This window comes from Pteronotus mesoamericanus, unplaced genomic scaffold (genome assembly GCF_021234165.1).
Source record: "Pteronotus mesoamericanus isolate MK-2021 breed Mesoamerican mustached bat unplaced genomic scaffold, CSHL_Meso_final contig_69, whole genome shotgun sequence".
NCBI classification, from domain to species: domain Eukaryota; kingdom Metazoa; phylum Chordata; class Mammalia; order Chiroptera; family Mormoopidae; genus Pteronotus; species Pteronotus mesoamericanus.
Window position 1 is genome coordinate 271806 of NW_026555237.1, and position 25128 is coordinate 296933.

The following is a 25128-nucleotide window of genomic DNA, read 5'->3' on the forward strand; positions in this document are numbered from 1 at the left end:
ACCGAGGCAGCTGCCAATAAAATTGTGTACACAAACTTAATGAATGAGTCTGCTCCAGTTTAACTACTGAAACTGCTACGGAGCTGAGAGAGAGATGAGAATTGCGCTTGCATTTCTCGCTGATGAATTCATTACATTTTTATAAGACAGATAATGAGAAAAGTTAGTACAGAATTTCTAGAACCATTTATCCTGTGATGTTGTAAAATCAAAGTACTACTTTATTAAATGAATTATTTTACACAATATGAACTTCAATATAATTACAATTGTAAAACATTTTTTTATAACAAGGGTGGACTGATTTTCAGATTTCCAAACTATGGTCAGCTGTACATTTACACAGTCTTTGCATGAAGCCCAAAGGGAACAGCATAAATATGAGTTTATGTAGCCCCTTTATTTTTGATGATCAACAGTTAGAAAAGCAGTTGCAGGTTTGTTACCTATGTTCTGAGACAGTAGAAGAATCAGAGGTGTTATGAATCCACCTTTAAACAACTTTATGCCTAAAGATCAGCCAATTCTGGAGGAAGGGGAGTCTTTGGATGCTTGCTCTCGAAGGGCTGCTTGAAGGTCTTAAGGTCTGGCATTTGTGTCCTACGGACAGTGCCGATATATATATATATATATATATATATATATATATATATATATATATATATATATATATCGGCAGCTTTGACAGCAACCTTTTGGTTGTGCCCTTGTTTCTTCTTTTGTCCAGCTTGCTTTTTGGCATTTTTCTGCCTAGACTGAATTTTCTGCTGTCTCCTAGCCGTATTTGGGCCTGGACAAGTCTTGCGTTGCAGAGACCGTGCAGCACGAAGGGGCCAGAAGAAGTGGCCAGAGGAAGAGAAAAGGGGAGTGAGCCCAGCACTGCTTTGGCCTTCTCCACTCATCTATGAAGGAAAAGAGGAAAGCCTGGAGCGCAACAACCTGCACCTCTCACCAGTCATCGCGTGCACCTGTCACCGCTGCCTCAGTCTTGGGGAGGGCCACTAAGCCTTGTCCCAAACTCTTTTTTTGTTTTTGTAAACATTATTTATTTATTTGTTTATTTATACATCATGTTTATTCTATTACAGTTGTCTCAATTTTTACCCCTTTACTGCCCTCCACCCATCTCACCCCTACCCCGCTTCCACAGTCAATTCCCACTCTGTCCATGTCAATGGGTCATTCATATTTGTTCTTTGTCTAGTCCCTTCCCCTTCTTTCCACTATTGTCCTCTTTCCCCATCCCCTCTGGTCACTTTCAGTCTTCTCCATGTTTCTATGCCTGTGGTTTACTTTGTTCGTTAGTTTATTTTGTTGAATAGAGTCCACTTATAGGTGAGATCATATGGTATTTGTCTTTCATCAACTGGCTTATTTCACTTAGCTTAATATCCTCCAGTTCCATCCATGTTGTCACAAATGGTAGGATTTCCATCTCTCTTTCTTTCTTTCTTTCTTAAATGCAGATTGATTTTATTTATTTTTTAAATGTCAAAGTTAATTATAAAATATTAAAAAAATTTAAAACCATTCTAAAGTCTCAGCAATTAAACCAACCTGACACCTGCACAGAAATAATCAAGCAGATCAATGAAATATAATGAGCATTCTAGAGACAAATGTATATATCTGTATGACAATGTAATATATGATTAAGTTGATATTTCAAATCAATGGGTAAAATAAGGCTTATTCAACAAATAAGGTGCATGGACCACTATTACTTAAAATAAAACAAATATAGAACCCCATTTCACACATTATACAACAAATACTCAGGAGAGTTAAAAATCAATATGTAGAAATCTAAGGAGTTTTAGAAGGAAATATAACTAATATTTTTCATGACCTGAAGTAAAATATTCAAACCCAGAAGTTATAAATATTGACAATATGACTATATTAAACATTTAACTATATAGTAATATACATATAAAAAAGTTAAAGGACAAGGAATAGAATTGAAAAATGTTTGCAACACACTTAAAACATGGTTAATAGGTTTGTTGTTTTTTTTAGGGAAAAAAGTTCTACAAACTTTTAATCAATAAATGGATAAAGAAAACCAAAAAGTCATTTAAAGCTTTTTTTTAAAATAAGAGAAATACGCAAGAAATATACTAAAACAGGTTTAGTTTCAACAAATAGTAAAGGAACAATTAAAATAACATCATTATTACAATCAGATAATGAGTATTAAAAATATTGGTAGTATCAAGTATTGGTGACTCTGAAAGGAAGTGGGTATTCATAGAAACATTTTCTTCATCTTAAAGCAGTCCCTTTAGCATAGCTTGCAGTGCTGGTTTGGTGGAGGTGTATTCTTTTAGCCTTCTTTTGTCTGGGCAACTCCTTATTTCACCTTCCATTTTAATTGAGAGCCTTGCTGGGTAGAGCAGTCTTGGTTGCAAACCTTTGCTTTTCATTACTTGGAATATTTCTTGCCATTCCCTTCTGGCTTGCAGGTTTTCTGTAGAGAAGTAAGATGCTAGCTGTATTGGGGCTCCGTTATATGTTACTACCTCTTTCTCCCTTGCTGCCTTTAGGATTCTCTCTTTGTCTTTGATATTTGCAATTTTAATGATGATGTGTCTTGCAGCAGGCCTCATTGGGTTCCTCTTGAATGGACACTCTGTGCTTCCTGGACTTGTGTGACTGTTTCTTTCCTCCAATTAGGGAAGTTTTCCATCCTTTTTCACATAGGGTCTCTATCCCTTCCTCATCCTTTTCTCCTTCTGGTATCCCTATTATATAGATATTATTACATTTCAGGTTGTCCTGTATTTCCCTCGATGCCTCTTCATTCTTTTTGAGTCTTTTCATTTTCTTGCTTTTCCTGGGAGCTTTAGTCTACCTTATCCTCCAGCTCGCTAATTCAGTCCTAAGCTTCATTGAGCCTGCTTGATTCCTTCTACTGTGTTCTTCAATTCAGAAGAATTGTATTCTTCATTTCCTCTTGTCTCTCATTGATAGTTTCTAGGTCCTTTTTCATGCTGATATAGTTTGCAGTAAGTTCCTCATAGTTTCCCTGTATTTTTTTGTAGTTCTCTCTGAGCTCACTTAGCTCATTGAGGTTCCTTAGAATCATTTGGAACTCAGTATCTGATAGTTTACTTGCCTCTATTTAATTTAGTTTTCTTTCTGGGGATTTCTCCTTACCCTTAGAGTGGGGCATATTTCTTTGTCTTCTCATTATTTGTGAGACTCTTCTCTTTTGCTTCTGATTCTTAAGTTGATCTGTCTTGATCTCCTGACTTTGTGGTATGAACTTCTATGTTTGGAGGCCACTGTTTTTACTTTCTGGATCTGCCTCTAAAGACGTCAGATGTTGACCCTGTCTGACCTTAGACAGTTTGTTCAAGACTTCCAGTAAGCTACTGTCTGTGGCTTTCTCCTTCAGCTGTTAATCTATTCTCTCTGAACTCAGCAGGCCGCCTTAGACAGCTCAGGGCAGGGCAGAGTTCCTCCTGGGGGCAGGGTTATTGGGTCCACTCAAGCTGCTGCCATATAGGGGAGGAAACCCACCAGCTACTCTCTCTGTTCTCTCCCCAAAGCCTCTGTCCCCAGTCTCTCCTCAAGTATCACCAAACATCTCTGTGCCTTTAGCCAGGGATCTACTGTCTGTGGCTGCCACTCTGCACTCAGCAGGCAGCTTTGACAGCGCAGGGAGGGGTGGAATCCCACCTCGGGGTGGGGCTATTGGGTCCTTTGATGCTGTTGCTCATCAGGGGCGTGGTCTCTGCCTGAGCAAGATGGCCACTGCTGCATGGGGGATGAGTCAGCACTGAGATCCCACTGGCTACTCTCTCAGTTATCTTCCCAAAGCCTCCTTCCCCAGTCTTTCCTCAGGCATCTCTAGCCCACTCTCCCCTGCCTTTGCCAGAGACCAGTGTAAGTGGCTGCAAATAAAAATTTATGCCTTGGCCCTTTAAACAGTTCTTTGTGTCTCCAGCCACCTGTCTCTGGCAGAGAGCAACCCTGCAGCTTTTTGCATCTGGCTGTTTTCTGTGTATCTTTTGGGCCCTGGTGCTGTAGGCTAGAGATACCCATTTTTTGTTTAGACCCCGCTCTTCTTGGGGGGATCCAACTGGCCGCTTCAATATCCTTCTGGTGCTGCCACCTGTGGGCACCCTGCCCAACTTCTCAGGTCTGTACTGCACTCCTTACCAGTTAGATTGCACTAAAGCCAAGTCTTCTGTCTCTGAGGTTACAAGGCTCCTCTCTCACCATTGTTAAAGTTTGTTTCAGGTGATTTCTCCACAATTTAGTCGTAATTCCAGGGTGGTCATGGGAGGAGGTCAGTGTGACTTCCACTCACTCCTCTGCCCTCTTGATTCTCCCCCAAACTCTTTTTAAGAGGTCAGTATTATCCTAATCTCAAAACTGGATAAAGACACAACAAAAAAAACAAAGTTACTGGCCAATATCTCTGATGAACATAGATGCTAAAATCCTCAAAAAACTACTAGAAAACCAGATCCTGCAATGCATTAAAAATGTCATACAGAATGATCAAGTGGATTTATTCCAGGGATGCAAGGATAGTATAATATTTGCAAGTCAATAAGTGTGATATATAAACAAATGTGATCACATAAACAAAATGAAAACAAAAACCACATGATCATGTCAATAGGTGCAGAAAAAGCTTTTGCTACAATCTAGCATCAATTTATAGTAAAAACACTCAGCAAAGTGGGAATAGAGGGAGCATATCTCAACATAATATAGCCATATATGAAAAACCTACTGCCAACATCACACTCAATGGGCAAAAACAAAAAGCATTTCCCTTAAGATCAGAAACAAGACAATAGTGTCTGTTTTCACCACTCTTCTTCAACATAGTACTGGAAGCCCTAGCCACAATGATCAAATGAGAAGAAGAAATAAAAGGCAACAAAATTGGAAAACAGGAAGTAAAACTGTAATTATTTGTAAATGACATGATCGTGTACATAGAAAACTCTATAGGTTCCACCAAAAAACTACTCAACCTAATAATTGAATTTGGCAAAGTAGCAGGCTACAAAGTCAATATTCAGAAATCGATTGCATTTTTTGTACACCAACAAAGAACCATTAGGAAAAGAAACTAAGAATAAAAGCAGTATTCCCACTGCTGGGAATACTCTCTAAGAATAAAATTCCATTCCACTATAGCAAAAATAAAAAGTACCTAGGAATAAATTTAACCAGGGAGGTAAAATACTTGTACTCAGAAAACTATAGAACACTGAAGAAAGAAATTGAGGAAGATACATATAAATGGAAGCATATACTGTGTTCATGGATTGGAAGAAATAACATCTTTAAAATGTCTATACTACTCAAAGCAGTCTATAGATTCAATGCAATTCCTATTAAAATACCAATGGTATATTTCACAGACCTAGGTCAAATATTTCAAATATTTATATGGAACCAAATATTTATGTGGAACTGAATAGCCACAGCAATCTTGAGAAGAGCAAAGTTGGAGGGGTCACAATACCTGTTATCACACTATATTACAAGATATCTGTAATCAAAACAGTCTGGTACTGGCTGAAGATCTAAGTCATAGATCAATGGAACAGAATAGAGAGCCCTGAAAGAAACCCATACCTTTAAGGTTAATTAATATTTGACAAAGTGTGTACAAGAATGCAATAAAGTAAAGACATTCTTTACAATAAATGGTGTTGGGAGAACTGGTCTAGTACATGTAAAGAAACGAAACTGGATAACTAATTTATATCATTCAGAAGAATAAACTCGAAATTGATAAAAGATTTAAATATAAGTAATGATACCATAAAAATCCTAGTGGAATACATAGGTAGTAAGATTTCAGGTATCTCATGTAGCAATATTTTTACCATTGTATCTCTTTGGCAAGGGAAATAAAGGCGAAAATAAACAAATGGGACTGCATCAAATTAAAAAGTTTCTGCACAGCTAGAGAAACCAGCATCAGAATGAAAAGGGAATTGACTGTATGGGAGAACATATTTGCCAATGATACACTGGAGTAGGGTTTAATCTCCAAAATACAGAAAGAACACATATGACTCAATACCAGGAAGACAAACAATCCAATTTAAAAATGGGCAAAGGACATGAACAGACACTTCTCCAGGGAGGACATACAGGGAATCCATAGACATCTGAAAAGATGCTCTACATTACTAGCCATCAGAGAGATGCAAATTAAAACCACAAAATGATATCACTTCACATCTGCCAAAATGGCTATCATTAATAAATCAGTAAACAAGTGCTTGTGAGGTTGTGGAGAAAAAGGAACACTACTACACTGTTGGTGGGAATGAAGGCTGGTGCAGCCACTGGGGAAAACAGTTTGCAGTTTCCTCAAAAATTAAAAATGGAACTGCCTTTTGACCTAGCAATTCCACTGCTGGGAATACTCCCTAAGAATTCCAAACACCAATTCAAAAGAATATATTAACCCCTATATTCATAGTAGCACTATTTACAATAGCCAACTGCTGAAAACAGCCTAAGTGCCTGTCAGTAGATGAGTGGGTAAAAAAAACTATGGTACATTTACTCAATGGAGTACTACACAACAGAAAAAAAGAGAAGGAATTCTTGCCTTTTGCAACAGCATGGATGGAACTGGAGGTATTACGCTAAGTGAATAAGTCAATCAGTAAAAGACAAATATCATATGATCTCACTTATAAAAGGAATCTAAAGAACAAAATAAATTATATAATGAGCAAAATAGAACCTGAGGCATGGAATCATGTAATAGACTGACAGCTGTAAGAGGGGAGGAATGATGTGGGGACCACTTCAAAGAAGGTGATTAGTCAAATAACATCCATGAAGCACCCATGGACATGGACAATTGTATGGGGATTGACTATGGAAGTGGGGTGCAGGCTGGGTAGAGGAGGGCAAAGGGGAAAAGTTGGGACATCTGTAATAACATGATAAAACATTAAAAAAACAAAAACAAAAAAATGCAACTCACACGTTGGGGGTGGACAAAAGGGCTGATGGGGGTTATAGGATACAAACTTGCAGTTATAAATAAGTCCTGGGGATATAAGGTACAGCATGGTTACTATAGTTAATAATACTCTATTGCATATTTGAAAGTTGTTACAAAAATAGACCTTGAAAGTTCTCATCACAAGAAAAATGTATAACTGTGTAGTGATGGATGTTATCCGTATTTATTGGGGTTATCAACCTACAATATATACAAATATTGAATCGTTATGTTGTACACCTGGAGCTAATGTTATATGTCAACTATATCTCAATTAAAAAATTATTTTTAAAGAATTCAACTCTCAATGCAAAGATACTACCTCAAGAGGTGTTATATAGATCCACCATAGGTTTAGCCCAAACTTTTCCCCAATGCTGATGGTCAAAACAGGATTTTTACTTGGACATACTCAAATATTATGCAGAATTTTCTCTGCAAGGTAATTAATAAGATGAAAAAAGTATGCAGGTTCAAATGAGTCAGAAGCCCGAGGTTGAGATCCTAATGACCCAGCTCTGCCTATTGTGGGTCTAATTGAAGCAGTTTAGTAAGAAACTAGGGAAACTCACTGGCAACTGAAATGAGGAAACTGATACAAAATAGTTAAATGGCCAAGCAATTAGCACCCAGGTGATAAATCCCAAGATCTTATCTTTTCTAACCAAGACACTTAGGAATAGATGGTTTACATCTCTCTTCTCCAACCAGAGAGTGAGTAGCCTAAATCACCCTAGTCAGGGAGATAGATAGCAGAGACCCAGTTAGTGACATCATCACCAGACAAACACAAGAATAGATGAAGTTAGGGAAGCAGACAACAAAAACCCAATTAGAGCCAGACAAATACAAGATAGAGGTGAAGCTGACCAGGAGAATGATTCCAAACTCCACTATACACTTATTTTGATGCTTCAGCATGTTAAAGAGCACATCTGGAAAGCTGATGAATATTCTGATTGAGACTTCCCCTAAAGTTCCCACTCGAAGAAAACATAAAAACCCTCAAGACAAAGGACCCAGAGTACATGCTCCCTTGAGCACACCCATGTCCTTCCTGTGTTTTCTTGGGCATATATGTGTGATTTTTTTTTTCCTAAGCTCTTAGCAGGTGTCCAACCTTCTGGCATCTCTGCATCACACTGGAAGAAAAGAGTTGTCCTGAGTCACACATTAAATACAATGCGATATGTAATCACAAAAAAACCTCATAATGTTTGAAATAAATTTATGATTCTATATTGGGTCACATTCATAGCCATCCTGGGCTGCATGTGGCCCGCGGGTCGCAGGTAGGACACCCCTGTGAGGGTTCTAACAAGACTTACAACCAGGGGTGCAGTGAGCAGTGGCAGCTCATCCCTGGTCAACCCTCTGATTCTTTTTCCATGAGCCCTCCTTTTGCTTCTAAAACTTGTCCCCTGAGTCTAGGCAGCCAGCTTTTAGAATTCTGTTACTGTAATTTATTTTCCTGAGCCAAGCAGCTTAGCTATGCCTGTCTTCTTTTGTTTCTGTGACTTGTGTACTCAAAATCACCTGGACTTGTGTCTTGAAATTTTTCAGGCATGAAGTCAAGAATCCATACATTCCAAACTGTGCTGGACAGTTTGGCCTGATCCCTTGCTGGTGACATAATCCCCAGATCCAGATCCTGAAGTATCCTGAGTTTGTGATTTATAGATGCACATCTCTTTCTCTTCTAAGCAGACATCCAGCTGAAAGAATTGTCGTTTGTGGGTCCCGGTACCACTGAAGAGGCAGAGGTGGACTGCATATACCCAGTAGGTGTACAATACAGGTTTTGTTCAGGGCTTTGTTTCAGAAGCCATTACCTCTGTGGTGTAGTGTGCCCAGACTTCCTTTGCCTAAATAAGCTATTGTTGCAAAATAGACTTGTAGTCTTAGAGATTTAGTTCAAACTTTTCCTGGACATTCAATAATATTGGCCTGGTTTTCTGCAGTTATTTCCCAGCCATCAGCCTTACCTCATGGCCTCCTTCCTGTGGTCAGCCACCCTAGCTTTTCTGTGGTTGGTGAGTGGTTTTCAATCACTTATGTTCTTGATATGCTTAATGCTTCATATATGCAGGCTTGTCTCCCAGGATACATTCTTAAACTGCCCATGGGAAAGAATCTCATATGTGTTCTTTATGTCTTTCTGTTACACTTACACAGCGCTGGGTGCATGATGACCAGTTAAAGGACACATCTTTCCAGTGGAGAAGACACGGAGTAGGACAAAGGAATAAAAAAAAACTTTCTAACAGCTAAAAAACACGAATAGCTAGAAAGGGAAGCTAAGGAGCAGGAAAGCAATGATAAGAGAAAAGAAAAAGAAAAATATTTCTTTATTCCTAGGGTCAGCAGAACTCTTTCTCATGTGAGAGTTAATCTTGACTATTAAGTCTAATGTCATAATAAACAAAACATCCAAGCTTTCTTCATTTTACAGTCCATTGTCAAAGGCATTTAATGTTTAAATCCACCTTAATGTCTATGTGAATGCTGATTGTAAAATTGCTCCTTTCATCTATTCATTATGTTAGGAAACTCAGTTTTGTTCTTGAATAAGAAGTGAATCATTCTTATTCCATACATGTTCTTTTTAACATACACATCTTGGTAACATAGCATGGGAGCACATATTGGATAGTCTCTCAATAGATCTGAGACCTAGAATATTTTTAATCAAAGTAAAGTGAATATAAAAAGTACTTTCTACTAGAATGAAATAAAAAGTAAGCATTAAAGTCCTAATTGTTATTAAATTCAGTAGGGATTTCTCAGAACTATAGCTCTATCTAATATATAACTAGAGCTAATATAATATTTCCTTACTTTTGTATTTATTGTTAGAAGAAAGACAACAGGCCCAAATGGTATCATATGTGATAAACCCCATGTTAACAAACCAAAGCTTAATACCTAACCTAATTGCAGCTTTTGCTTCTCCCATGAATGTGACCTTTAACCAGTTAATGTGGAACTTCCTGTTCAGGTAATCTGCCGATAGACCTCTTCCATTCCCCTTAGGAGGGCAATCTTACTAAAAATTTCCTATTTTCTGCCCCATCTCTGCCTTTTAAAACCTTTCCTTTTCTGCAGCTTCAAAGAGCTCCATTCTATAATACTTGCTAGAAGGGATGCTGTCTGATTCATGAATTCTTTAATAAAGTCAATTAGATCTTTAATGTACCAGTTTTTATTTTTATTATTCAGCATTAATGTATAAAGTGTTGCGTATAACTCCAAATACTCACATGATTAAAATGCCATGTAATTTCTAAAATCAGTTTAGTTACTTGGAGATGATTGAAATTGATATTTAATATGTAACATCAAAAGCAGGTAAGAGCTTTGACACATTTTATCAAAAAGATGTAGTGAAAAAAAGGTCTGGCTTTCTCTTCTACCAATTTTAAAGCACCAGAACCTGGCATTTTCAGAATCCAGCTCCATGCTCTGAATCAGGGTCAGTTATTTGTCACTGATATGGGTGTAAGATTCATCAGTATTTATCCAGGATGTTTGACATGTCTACTACATACAAGAATGCACTGGCAGAAAACGAATATTGTTTGGAATAACCTGGAAAAAAGCTAAAGACTTGGATATAATTTTTAAAAATTTATTTTTTTGGGGGGAAAGGGAGGCAGAAAGAGAGAGAGAGAAACATCAATGTGAGAGAGAAACATCAATCAGTTGCATTCTCAAACATACCTCAACGAGGACCAAACCTGCAACCCAGGCATGTGACTTGACCAGGCATTGAACCAAAGAACTTTGGCTTGTGGGGTGATGCCCAATCAACTTAACTATACCGGTCAGGGCAAGAGTTGGATATAATTTTCCACATGAGAAAACTTTCTCTCTGGCAAACTTTTCAAGTTCTTATGTTATTATTTATCAATACAGTCAGATAAAGATCTTTTCACCTTTTAAAGTTTCATTCAGATTTTTAGGTTTTGAGTTTAGAGAATGTCTATTTCCATGGTGTATCTGGATATTAAAAGCACACACTGAAAACATGCAAAGAGAGCAACTAAAAGGTGAAGATTATGGAACTGAGGATATCACTGAAATAATGTTAATGTAATATCCTCTTTTTATTTTTGTCCTTACCAACACAGAAAATAAAAAGTGATTCAAACCCCAGGCCTAGATGTGAGAGAAAAAGCTCAATCAGACAGCTTTACCTGGATGTTTATCGGCAAATAAAGTTATTTTACTAACTCTTATAGACAACAAATACTTTTGACTGTATTTTCTGAGTGTCTAGATCAACTGGGTAGAGCTATACAAATTTTTTGTTCAGTTTCCACTGTCATCTAGGATATAATATATGTTTCTGAACATAGTTTTGTCTGTGACTCTGATCCAACTCATGACCTTTCCCAGGGCACAAGGAGATCCAATACTGGGATCACTAACTATATTTGGTTATTCACACATAATTAAATAAAATTAAAACTTTAGTTTCTAATAGCCATATTTCAAGTGTCATGTAGTCACATGTGATTAGTAGTTAGCGGTGTTATCAGACTGAAGGGGTCCATTTGCCTGCATACGTCAGAGCCTAGTAAGACATGAACAGGAGCTTGCAGCAAAGAAAGTAAGGATTTATTTTTAGGAAGTGGCTCACTCCCAGACATGGGTTAACTAATGCTCAAAGACCTGGCTCCCCAATGACTTCCAGGGGCTGGGTTATATAGGGGAAAATTATTAGTCATGGTGACTAAGGGACCTAGGGCCATAGGTTTGGCACTAGGGTAGAGGGTCATTAGTCATTGCATATGGCCTGGATGTCAGCCATGGCATCCCTTCATCTGATTTTGCCACTTTTCTGGGCTTGGAACTGAAACACAACTGAGACTTAAATATTATTCCTAGTTTGATCAAAGCTTTGTCTCTGGGATCAACAGACCGAAAGCTTTGTTTCTAAGATTCTCTGATGCTGATCAGAACCTCATTGACCCGAGGCCTTAATGACTGAAGGAGTGGTTCCTTAACAGAGAAGGAGGCAGGTGAGTTGGGATGCTGGATAAGGCCAGTTTGAATCAAAAGAAAAGCAAAGAGAAAATTTCATTCTAAAGAAATGAAGTTTCTATGCAGTTACAGAGGCTGCTGTATTGGACACTACAAATACGTACAGGAGATTTCCATCTCTCAGGATATTCAATTGTACTGTGCTAATTAGATCCTTAGTACCCAAAGTTTGTGAACCAGCAGCAGTGGCATCACTTGGAAGCCTGTTAGAAATGCAAAATCTCAGTTACCTCTAGATCCACTGAGTCATATCTTCATTTTACTAAGACATCTCAGGTAATTTACATACCATTCAAGTTTGAGGTATATGGAACTATATCATGGAGAAAACACACACCCAGACTTAAAAGGGAACAGTATGAAGTGCAGAGTCACTTCCTGCAGGAATATGTCTTTACCAGAGCTTGTTAAAACGAAGGAAAACATAGGGTTACTTTAGTCACAACTTACAGTCAATGTCTGTACTATTGCTGGTGTCAATCCATGCCTTTCTCTTGACTCCCTTAAAAATAACTAAACATTTATTAAGCCCTTACTCTGAGTGATACATTGTTCTAGGTTATTCTGTGTTTTGATTTATCAGTCCTCACAAACTCCCCCATAGGTGACTTTTTTTAACATTATTTTACAAATGAGGATTCTGTAATGCAAAGGATGGAAGTAAGTTATTGTCACTAAGGACAAACAGAGATTCAGAGCCCACACAAGAGGATCTCCCTCAACACCTGACAGTTCTTGGAGAACTACAACTTTGGGAGTTTCTCACTAGGTGAACAGAACTCCAAAACCAATAGTGTGGACAGGATTATTTGTTTGTCATTTGCTCCTCTGGTTCCACTTGCCTCCCTAAGAGGCTGCACAGTTCAGATTTGCTGTGACCTACTGTAAGGGGATGGCCTGACAGAGCACCATGTTTCCTTCTTATATGTCTAGTTTCACTCATCCTATTGCTCAGTGCTCTTTTTCCAAATCCCCAGGAAGCACCCAAGAAAGAGAGTTGCAATTAAACTCATGTTCAAATCATAATGCAACCTGTCCACTGGGGAGTCAGCCCTATCTGGAACAGCAACAAAAGAATCAGCTGTTTCCTGACCAACCTAAGTGACTCTGGGTGAATCATCACTTTCTCTGTCCAACTAAGGCGAGGCTCCTCCAGTCCCTTATAAAATGCTTCTGCCCTGGGATGCTCAGGCCAGCCTGTTATGCCTACAAAGCCAACAATTTCATTGTCTCCTTTGAATCTCATGAATGAACACTGACTGCACTTAAAGCCTCAAAGTGCTCACTAATTGACCTGAAATGAATTCTGTCAACTTTTGGCAAACACCAAACTACCCACAAGCATTAAGCCCAAGGAGCGGAGGCAGGGGAGGGGTGGGAGGGACTTGCTGGGGCTTTTCCTCTGGGAGGGTCTAAAGACATGCATGAGTGTAAGCATCAGCCTTTTTGGATTATTCAAAATGTGAAATTTTGTGACAGATCGTTCAAAACCAACATGAAACACCACCAATGACACCTTTTAGTTCCTCCTCTTCTGTTGCTTGTTTTAGGTAGTAAAAGCTAAATTCTGGAAGGACCGAGATTGTGTGCCTATACCCCCATGGTTATCCAGCAGAAGGCTCTACATGCAGTGGATGTTTAATAGATGTTTATTTAAAGTAAAAATGCAAATCAATGGGGATTCCAACTATTACTATTACTAAATAATAGCCAATAAGACCAGCATGACAATTTGGAGCTCTTTAGGATCATTTCCCAACATATCTATTTGACAATTGGGAAAGCTGAAGTCCTGTGAGGTTATGATTTGGCTACCACCAAACCTGGCAGGAAGAACTGAGATGTAAGAGGAAAATGAGTGTCCTAACCAGTCACTGGGTCCAGCTGGTTTATGCCCATCTGAGGGTGAGCTGGGACGAGACAATTGGGTGTGCTCTGTGGCTGCAGAATGTTTCAGGGCGAGATGGGGTATGTGACAAAACAGCTGTAACTGGTAAGGGCTATGGCCATCACAACTATCACAACTATAACGACTACCATGACTATCTTGGGATTTACAATTTAAAACTGATAGAGACCAGTTCAGTCCAGTCTGGTGACTAATTTCACCTACAGTTTACCCCTTGCCTCATTATACACTGATTGTAATACATCAGCATACTAAACAACACACTCCATGCTGCCATTTTGGAATGAAAAACCCATGTAAAAACACGAAATAGTCAAAGGAGCTTTTCCAAGAAGTCTCTACCCCTTCCTTGGAAAAATCTTGAACATTCCTTCTGCTTATTGAATGCCCTACTCCTCAATTAAATGAGCCTCAAAAAAAGTAGTAAAACCCACTAGAGAAAGGCTGCTTAGCCTGTGGAGTAGCCTTCTCTCTGTCATACTGATTCACTAATAAACTCACTTTCACTTTAAACTTTATGCTGGCTCTTTTTTAAAATTTTTTCCTGTGCAAAGTTAAGAACCCACAGTGGGTTGCAGACCTTTGAGTCCCAGACTTCCTGGAATGTCAGCATCAAGGGAGCAGATGTACAGTAAATGGGTGGGGCCTCTGGGGTCTGCTTTTCATAAAGAGCCTGGGTGAAAAGAGAGACTGGCAATTGGAGTGGCATAAGTACATGAGAGTAAGAAGCTGCCTTTCAGAGGGGCATATAACCAGGAGGGCACTCCATGGTGTTTATTTCTGTTTGGATGCAGCTCTGGAACACAGCAACTGGATCTTGACAAGAACACTCATTTCAAGTATTTGCCAACTACCACGCACTCATGGACATTGAGAGGACATGTTTTGGGGAGGAGACGATTACATCATGCTCACTTTTCCTCTCCTCCTGCTCTGAGGGCTGCACCCTGAATTATTGCCCAGCATTCTGCAAACAACCCACGTTGGGTTTTTTCCTTCAAGTCAGTGAGATGGAATAAATGCAGTCCTTTATGTCCAAAAAGGACTCTGACCCTTAAATGGTCTCATTAAGGAGCCACCGTTTTTTGAATCATTATGTTTAATGGGTCATCATGTAAAGACAGACTTTCTGAAACCCTCCTGGAGAAGTCACTCTGAAACTCTGCCTCTACACCTCTGTCTGGAGTGTCTTGTGTTGTCAGTACAGGCTCAGCAGAACTGCCTGTGAGTAAGGCCTTGGCATGATGGCTCAGAGAGGACGTGGAACTTTTGATTATAAAAAGTAGTAAGAGTATAAATTGTGATGATACTAACAGGAAACGTTATACATAGCATATTGCTTTTTCAATGTGTATGAAAACATTCCTCTTCTTTAACCCCAGAAAGAATCATTCCTATCCTCTGGGTCCTAGAATTTATTCCTAGCTGGGGTGAAGGAGAGAGTGCTGAATTTATTTTTTATTTTTTTTAATTAATTATTTTTTCAAATACATTTGTCTCTGCCTACTGCCCACCACTTTCCCTTGCCCCCTGCCTCAAATCTTTCCCTTTGGTTTTGTCGATGAGTCCGTGCTATATGTTCCTTGATTTCCCTTTCCCTTCCTTTTCCCCAGCGCCCCCTCCATCCTTCCCTCTTGTCTCTGTTGGTTTCTTTTCCTTTCAGTGTTGCTGGTCTTATTTTCCTTGCATCTTTGTCTTGTTGGTTAGGTTCCACTTATAGGTGAGATCATATGGTATTTCTCTTTCGCCCCCTGGCTTATTTCGCTTAGCATAATGCTCTCTACTTCCATCCATGCTGTCGCGAAGTTTAGTAGTTATTTTTATTCTTTCTGCTGCGTAGTATTCCACTGTGTAAATGTACCATTATTTTTTGATCCCGTCCTCTACTGATGGGCATTTAGGTTGCTTCCAACACTTGGCTATTGTAAATTGTGCTGCTATGAACATTGGGGTGCATAGGTTCTTTTGTATTGGTGTTTTGGGATTCTTAGGGTATAGTCCCAGCAGGGGAATCACTGGATCAAAAGGCAGTTCCATTTTCAGCTTTTTGAGGAAATTCCACACTGCTTTCCATAGTGGCTGCACCAGTTTGCATTCCCACCAGCAGTGTGCTGGAGTTCCCTTTTCTCCACAGCCTCGCCAGCACCTGTTGTTTGTGGATCTGTTTATGATGGCCATTCTGACCGGTGTGAGATGGTACCTCATGGTGGTTTTCATCTGCATTTCTCTGATGGCTAGTGATGCTGAGCATCCTTTCAAATGTCTCTGGGCCCTCTGTATCTCCTCCTTGGAAAAGTGTCTGCTCAGGTCCTTTGCCCATTTTTGGATTGGATCGTTTGTCTTCTTGGAGTGGAGTCGAGTGAGCTCTTTGTATATCTTGGAGATCAAACCTCTATCTGATGTATCATTAGCGAATATATTTTCCCATACGGTTGGTTCCCTTTTCACTTTGCTGATGTTTTCTTTAGCCATGCAGAAGTTTCTTATTTTGATGAGGTCCCACTTGTTTATTCTTTCCTTTATGTCCCTTGCTTTAGGAGACATATCAGTGAAAAAATTGCTGAGTGGGATATCTGAGAGTTTCCTGCCCATGCTCTCCCCTAGGATTTTGATGGTGTTGTGACTTATATTTAAGTCTTTTATCCATCTTGAGTTTATAGTTTGATGTCCGGTATTGTGATCCCTCCTACTTTGTTTTTCTTTCTCAACATTGCTGAGGCTATTCGGGGTCGTTTATGGTTCCATATAAATTTTTGAAATGTCTGTTCTATTTCTGTGAAATATGTCATTGGTATCTTAATAGGGACTGTGTTGAATCTATAAATTGCTTTGGGTAGTATGGGCATTTTGATGATATTTATTCTTAAAATCCATGAGCATGGTATATGCTTCCATTTATTTGTGTCTTCCTTAATTTCTTTCTTCAATGTGGTATAGTTTTCTGCGTACATGTCTTTTACCTCTTTGGTTAAATTTATTCCTAGGTACTTTATTTTTCTTGTTGCTATATTGAATGGTATTTTTTTTCTGATTCTTCTTCTATTTCATTGCTGGTGTACAAAAATGCCTTTGATTTCTGAATATTGACTTTGTATCCTGCTGTTTGGCCAAATTCACTTATTAGGTTGAGGAGTTTTTTGGTAGAGTCTACAGGGTTGTCTATGTACACTATGATGTCATCTGCAAACAATGATAGCTTTATTTCCCCCTTTTCTATTTGGATGCCTTTTATTTCTTTTTCTTGTCTGACCACTGTGGCTAGGACTTCCAATACGATGTTGAAATGAAGCGGTGAGAGCGGACATCCTTGTCATCTTCCCGATCTCGGTGGAAAAGCTTTTAGTTTTTGCCCATTGAGTATGATGTTGGCTGTAGGTTTTTCATATATGGCCTTTATTACGTTGAGGAATGCCCCATTTATTCCCATTTTGCTGAGTGTTTTGACCATAAATGGGTGCTGTACCTTGTCAAATGCTTTTTCTGCATCTATTGAGATGATCATCTGGTTTTTGTCTTTTCTTTTATTTATATCATGTATTACGTTTATTGACTTGCATATATTTAGCCATCCCTGCATCCCTGGGATGAATCCCACTTGATCATGGTGGATAATCTTTTGGATGTATTGCAGGATGCGGTTTGCCAATATTTTGTTGAGGATTTTAGCATCTATGTTCATCGGCGAAGTTGACCTGTAGTTTTCTTTCTTTGTAGGGTCTTTATCTGGTTTTTGGATTAGGGTAATGCTGGCCAAATAAAAAGAGACTGGGAGTCATCCCTCTTCCTGGATTTTTTGGAATAGTCTGAGAAGGACAGGGGTTAGCTCTTCCTTAAATGTTTTGTAAAATTCTCCTGTGAAACCATCCTGTCCTGGGCTTTTGTGTGCCAGTAGTTTCTTGATTACTGCTTCAATTTCCCTGTTATCAGTCTGTTCAAGCTTTCTGTTTCTTCCTCCTTCAGTGTTGGAAGATTATACTTTTCTAAAAATTTGTCCATTTCATCAAAGTTTTCAAATTCCTTGACATATAATTGTTCATAGTAGTTTCTGACAATCCTTTGTATTTCTGTGGTATCAGTTGTTATTTTTCCTCTTTCATTTCTGAATTTATTCCTTTGGATCATCTCCCTTTTCTTCTTAATGAGTCTGTTTAAAGGCTTGTCAATTTTGTTTGTCTTTTCAAAGAACCAGCTTCTGGATTGGTTGATCCTTTTAATTGTTCTTTTCATCTCTATGTCATTCAGTTCTGCTCTAATCTTGACTATTTCCTTCCTTCTACTTGCTCTGGGATTTACTTGTTGTTGTTTGTCCAGTTCTTGAAGTTGTAGTGTTAGGTCTTTTATTTGAAATGTTTCTATCTTTTTTAGGTAAGCCTGTATTGCTATGAACTTCCCTCTCAGGACTGCCTTTGCTGTGTCCCATAGGTTTTGGACAGTTGTCTGTTCATTTTCATTTGTTTCCAGAAATGTTTTGATTTCTTCTCTTATCTCATTATAGACCTATTCATTGTTTAATAGTCTACTGTTCAGTCTCCATGAGTTTGCAAGTTTTTGAAGTTTCTCTTTGAGGTTGATTTCCAGTTTCAAGGTCTTGTGGTCCAAGAAAAAGTTTGGTATTATTTCAGTTTTCCTGAATTTGCTGAGGTTTGCTTTGTGTCCCATCATGTGGTCTATCTTTGAAAAAGTGCCATGAGCATTTGAAAAGAATGTGTATTTTTCTTCTTTGGGATGTAAGGTTCTATATATGTCAGTTAAGTCTATTTGTTTCAGTGCATCATTCAGCTGCACAATATGTTTATTAATGTTTTGTTTGGAAGATCTGTCCATTTTTGACAGTGGGGTGTTGAAATCCCCTACTATCAGTTTTTGCTGTCTTTATCTTTTTTGAAGTCGTCCACCAATTTCCTTATAAACTTGGGGGCTCCTATATTGGGAGCATATACGTTTACAATGTTGATGTCTTCTTGATAGATTCTTCCTTTAAGTATTATCAAGTGTCCCTCTGAGTCTCTTTTTATGGCCTTTTTTTTGAAATCTACTTTGTGTGATACAAGTATGGCAACCTGGCCTTTTTCTCATGCCCATTTGCTTGGAATATTTTTTTCCATCCCTTTACTTTCAATCTGTGGAGGTCTTTTGCTCTGTGTTGGGTCTCTTGTAGGCAGCATATGTGTGGGTCATGTTTTCTCATCCATTCAGCTATCTGTGTCTTTTGATTGGGGCATTTAGTCCATTTAGATTGAGAGTTATTACTGATAGAATCTTATTCATTTTTTCTCCTTGTACCTCTGTTTTTCTCTTTCTCACTCTTTTCCTTCATCTTCTTAAACCAGTCACCTTAGCATATCTGGGAGTACTGGTTTGGTAGAGATGTATTCTTTTAACCTTCTTTTGTCTGGGAAACTCCGTATTTCCCCTTCTATTTTAATTGAGAGCCTTGCTGGGTAGAGTAGCCTTGGTTGTAGGCCCTTGCTTTTCATGACTTGGAATATTTGTTGCCATTCCCTTCTGTCTTGTAGTGTTTCTGTTGAGAAGTCAGCTCCTAGGCATATCGGGGCCTTCCTTGTATGTTACTTTCTCCTTCTCCCTTGCTGCCTTGATGATTCTCTCTTTGTCTTTGGTAGTTGCCATTTTAATGATGATGTGTCTTGGAGTGGACCTCCTTGAGTCACTCTTGAGTGGGGTCCTCTGTGTCTCCTGAATCCATGAGACTCTTTCTCTCCTCAAATTGGGGAAATTTCCCACCATTACTTTTTCGAGGAGGTTCTCTATCCCTTGCTCCTCTTCTTCTCCTTCTGGTATCCCTATTATACCGATATTATTGCGTTTCAGGTTGTCCTGCATTTCCCTAAATGCTTCTTCATTTTTTTTGAGCCATTTTTCCATTTCTTGTTCTTTCTGGGAGCTTCTTTCTACCTTATCCTCCATCTCACTGATTCGATCCTCGTCTTCATCCAGTCTGCTTTGGATTCCTTCTATTGTGTTCTTCAATTCAGAAATGGTATTCTTCATATCCTCTTGTGTCTTCTTGATAGTTCCTATGTCCTTTTCCAGGTTGATATAGTTTGTTGTAAGATCCTGATAGTGTCTCTGCAGTTTCTCGTAGTTAATTTTGAGCTGGCAGAGCTCATTGAGTGTCCTTAGAACCATTGTTTTGAATTCAATATCGGATAGTCCCTTGCCTCTATTTCATTTAGCTCTCTCTGTGGGGAGTCCCCTTTTCCACTCATTTCGGGGGGGACTTCTTTTTCTTCCCATTTTTGTGAGAGTCTGTTAAGTAATTTACTTATTTATTTATTTATTTTTGCTTCTGCTTCAATTGGGCCATCTAGATTTCCTGAGTTTGTGGATTAAACCTCTATGGTAGTAGGCGTGTCTTTTTATTTATTTATTTATTTATTTATTTATTTATTTATTTATTTATTTATTTATTTATTCATCCCTTTACTTTTCTTTTTGGGCCTCTGATGATGTCAGTTGTTGACCTTATATGGTCTTAGGTGGTTTGTTTGAGCCTGCCAGGAGTCTACTCTCTGTGTCTGACTCCTGCTTTTGGCAGCTGTGTGACCTCTTCCCCCAGGGATCCACTATTTCTGTGGATCGCTTTGCACTCTCCCTCCGGTTCCTTGATCACGCTCCCCGGGGGCCTGGCAGGATCCTCCACCCGCCTGGGCTCGCGTGTGTTTGCCCCAGCCCAGGGGGCTTCTTCGCAACCTGGCATACTCATCTGGCCCCCCGGGCCAGCGGGCACCCCGGCACTGGTCAGTTTAGGGTCTTCTATTGTGTGCTTTCCCCACTTTTGGCTCTTTGGATGCATTGCCTGCCCTTGCCAAATGGAGGCTACTGACAGGGGAGGACGTCAGCTCCAGGACTCTCCTGTTAATCCTGTCTCCAGTCTCTCCTCCAGGGACCCTGGGCAGCTCTGTGACCCCTTCGCCTGGGACCCACTATTTCTGTGGACTGCTTTGCACTCGCGGGCCTGCGCAGGTTGATTTACACCCGCCCTCCCCGATCTGCACACTCCCTCGCAGGCCCCATCAGTGCCAACCTGTGGGAGGCCTTGCCAGCCCATGCGGGTCCACACACACTCTTCAACCCTCGCCGGCCACTCGGCGCAAGTGTGTGCATCTGCACTGGGTGGTTTTGGACTGTCTGTTGTGTGCTTTTTGGCTTTTGGCCCTTTGGAGGTGAGGCCTCTTCCCGCACAATGGAGACTATGGAAAGGAGAAGGAGTCGGGACTCCCGGTTCCCCTCCCATTCTTTCCCCAACGCCTCCGTCTCCAGTCTCTCCTCAAGGCTCTCCCAGCCAGTCTGCACTTAGCCCCTCAGCTCACACGCACACAAGCTGTGTGTGGAGCTCACAAAAGGCAGGTTAATTGATTCCCTTATGCCTGAGCGAGATGGTAGCTGCAGAGTTGGAGGTGCATTATCACCGGGGCTCCACTGGCAGCCATCTCAGTTCTCTTCACAAAGTTTTCTTCACCAATATTTTCCCAGGCACCAGCCCACCCTGCTGCCACCTCTACCCAGAGATCAAGGAGGGTCGCTGCCACTGCAATTCTTGTGTTGGCCCTTTAAATGTCTCTTTGCATCCCCAGCCACCTGTCTCTGGCAGAGAGAGCCCCTAAGCTTTTCGGGGTTGCGTTTTGTCTATATTTTCCTGGTTTTAGCTGCTGTAGTTTAGAGGTCCCAGTTTATGGTTCAGACCCCGTTCTTCTCAGGGGGAAAGTAACTGACAGTTTCAATGTCCCTCTGGTGCTGGTGCCTGTGGGCACCCAGCCCACCCTCTCGAACCTCCACCGCACTTCTCACTGGTTGGGATGTGTGAGAGTTGAATCCACTGTCTGTCCGTGGCTCTAAGGTTCCTCTCCCACTATAGTTCCATTGTTTTCCAGGTAAGTACTCCACTATTTAGTCGCAATTCCAGTTTGGTCTTGGGAGGAGGAGGTCAGCATGACTCCCATTCACTCCTCTGCCATCTTTCCCCTCTATGTCGAGTGCTGAATTTAAATTAGATGTCCTGAGTTTGAATCCTGACCAATCACTTACTAGCTTGGGGTCTTGGAGAAAAATATTTTATTCTCTGAGCCATAGCTTACTTATCTGTAAAGATAACAATTAAATTTATCTCAAAGAATCATTGTGAGGCTATATAAGATCTAAAGCAAGGAGTTAAGCTTTCAACAAACACTTGATGAGAGAATTTATTATACTGTGGGTCATATGTCTCAACTGGAATGGGCGGGGCCTCTGGGGTCTGTGCTGACTGTTTTTCCTTCCTGTCAGTTATGGAACAGGTCTTACTCTTCTTTGTATCATTGGCACCTAGCAAGTGCCCAGCCGTTATAGGGACTGAATAAATGTTATTGAATAAATGAATGAATGAGTCATGTATAATAACTCATGTCACTAGTAAGGCAACTAGACTCTCCAGTGTTGTCAAAAACTCTGTTGAGCTAAAGAGAGCTGGACTTAGAACTGCAGAAGCAGTTCAAAATGTTCCTCCCCTTTTGAATGAGATACTGAGTTGCGTTTCAGAGACAACAGATACAGCCGAAGCATGCACAGAAGAAAGAGCCTTGACTTCCAGCTTCACCCAGAACAATATTCTTCCACAGTCTCCAAGAAATCAAAGGACAAAGACATAACCGGAACTTGAACACTGAAACCCTTTCAGAAGCACAAATTCCACCGTCCAGAAAGATCCTGTGTTGACGCCGCTTACTGTAAAGTGCCAAACTTCAAGGTCCTCTAATTAAAATTAGCCCCATCAGCACTTCTGCATATCTGTCCCCCCTAAACTCTTAAAAACCCAAGATAAACCCCGGATCTAGGAGGATGAGCTTTTGAGCAAGTGCCTCCCCCATTCTTCTGGGTGACACCATTCATAAGAAAATAGCCTGTCTTTCTCCTCTGCAATTCTCCATGTGTAGTGTTTGGCTCTGGTAGTGCTGCGTGGAGGAACTCCTTCTGTTCTATAACAGCCCTCCAGGTGTCAGAGTAACTGATTAAGAAAACACACCAAAATGAAAGTAACAGTCAAGGCTTTAATCACTGCCACAGTATAAGCAAGAGGCTAGGTTGGAGAACACGCTGGTGCTTCCTGTTCTATTTTCTCTATGGAACAGTGCCAAGCAACAGTCAGATAGAGCAGCACAGACTGGTGAATCATCTAAGCACTGGGGGAGAACTGAGCAAAAATGTCCTGCAGTTTTATGGACCCAGCGGTGGGGGTACAGGGGAGGATGACTCAGAGTGGGCAAGTACTGAATAGCTTAGACAAAAAGTGTCTTCAAGGTTCCTCCACCTCCGCTCCATAAGGAGGTTTTGGCAGGGTCTCCTGATTAAAACTCCCCACTAAAGAGGCCTTTGAATGGAGGTGCCTGGGTGAGGAATACAGATCTGTGTGAGAGCAAGACTGGCCAGAGGGGCTTTAATCCTTGACTGCAACCGTCTGCTGAAATTGCAGTACCCTGGTTGTGCGCTGAGACTGATGTGAAGCCTGAAACCTGTGGTCAGGCCTAAAAGTCACATGCAGGTATTTGGCCAAGAGCCAGACTTTTCATCCAGTATGTTACATCTGACAGGTAAGGTAGCTGGAGACCCGGAGACTTAAATGTTTTGTCTAAGTTCACTTGGTTTGGTAGGTGCAGGGCTGGGATCTAAACAGAGTTGGTTCTTCTATATTTGACATTGGACTGGAAGTGGGTAAGTGAACACTTGCAACCTCGGATACTACAGAAAGTTGCTCTTCTGCTTTAAGAGGTTGTACAGTCCAGTTGTTAACGTCAAAGTCTCTTATGGCCGGCAGGATTTTGACCCCATGACCTTTGTCCTCTGGTGTTATACCTGTGAATATACTACATTATATAGCAAATGGGACTTTGCAGATATAATTAAGATTATTAATAAATTTCCCTTAAAATGAGATTACCCTGGGTTATCTGGGTGGGTCCAGCATATTCCCACAAGCTGTGAGCATAAGAGAAAAGCAGAAAGCCAGAAATATGCAGAGGAAGAAACTTGAAAAGGATTGGATGCCATGTTGCTGGCTTTTAGTATGGAGAGGGCAAGGAACCAATGAAGTTGAGTAGTCTCCAGAAGCTGGGAATAACCCCTGACTGAAAGCCAACAAGTACACGGGGACATTGTCCTATAATTATATGAGAAGGAATGAAATTCTGCCCACAATCTCAATGAGCCTCAGAGGAAGTTCTCTGCCACAGCCTCCAGATAAGCACCCAACCTCATGAGGTTGGCAACAACCTTAAATAGAATACCTGCTTAAGCCCACCTGGACAAGTGACCTACAAAAACTGTGTGCTGTGTTAAGCCAGTAAATTTGTGGTAATTTGTTACAGCAGTAACAGAAAACTAATACATGTGTTGAGAAGCACAGTACGAGGACCCATCCTGCCAACATTTCCTCCTAATCCTATCACTGCTGCTTTCAGACCTGGTAACCACTCCCTTAGTCAATTAGACCTTTTTGGTTTTCTGTGGACAGTGCTGTTGCTAACCCCAGTCCAGACATTCATAATTCAAAGTTCATTTTAAGCTTGTGGGTTAGGAGGCACTGGGACTATTTCTCTGATGTCAGGATGCTCAGCGATGGTATCTTTATCCTTTCTGTGTATTTGTGACATACCTAGTAAAAAGCTTTCAGGTCAAAGAACTAAGGTTGCCAGGTAAAATACAGGATACCTTACAAATGTGAATTTCAGATTTCAGAATAGTTTTTTAATATGTCTCAAATATTTCATGGGACGCACTTATTCTGAAAAGAGATATTTTAAAGTCTGCAAACCATAAAAGTTTCAAAATTCATTCAAGACATTCAAAATTAGCACTTTCTAGAGCAAATAAAACTGATCACAAAGTAGTAAGCAGTAACCTAAATTTGATCTGGCCTCCTTTTTCTGGGACCAGTGCCCTCTTGTTCCTGCCACAACCAAATCTGGTATCAGCAAAGGATCTTATGTTGGGTGCTTACACTTTAATGGGAATTTTTGTCAGCAGAGGAGCCTACATCTTTAAACTTTTATTCTAATATGGAATGAAAGACCTTGATTCTTTTTTTAAAATTTATTTATGTATTTACATATTTATGTATTTATTTATTTATTTTTTCAAATACATTTGTCTCTGCCTACCCCCTACCACTTTCCCTTGC

At 40.1% G+C, this 25128-nt stretch overlaps 1 protein-coding gene across 1 annotated transcript; it reads right to left on the reverse strand.

Annotated features, from left to right (window-relative positions):
- Window positions 1-509: 509 nt before the first annotated feature.
- Window positions 510-902, reverse strand: LOC129077786 (zinc finger protein 706-like). The gene is made up of 2 exons (XM_054582349.1): window positions 662-902; window positions 510-613 (listed from the first exon to the last, which is right to left on the reverse strand). The coding sequence occupies exons 1-2, from the start codon at window positions 900-902 to the stop codon at window positions 510-512; spliced, it is 345 nt and encodes a 114-aa protein (XP_054438324.1).
- Between the last annotated feature and the right edge of the window lie 24226 nt (window positions 903-25128).

Coding starts and splice junctions, on each gene's coding strand:
- LOC129077786 (XM_054582349.1), bottom strand. CDS start 902: ATGAGTGGAGAAGGCCAAAGCAGTGCTGGGCTCACTCCCCTTTTCTCT. Junction 614..661: donor AGCTGCCGATATATATATAT/ATATATATATAT, acceptor ATATATATATCG/GCACTGTCCGTAGGACACAA.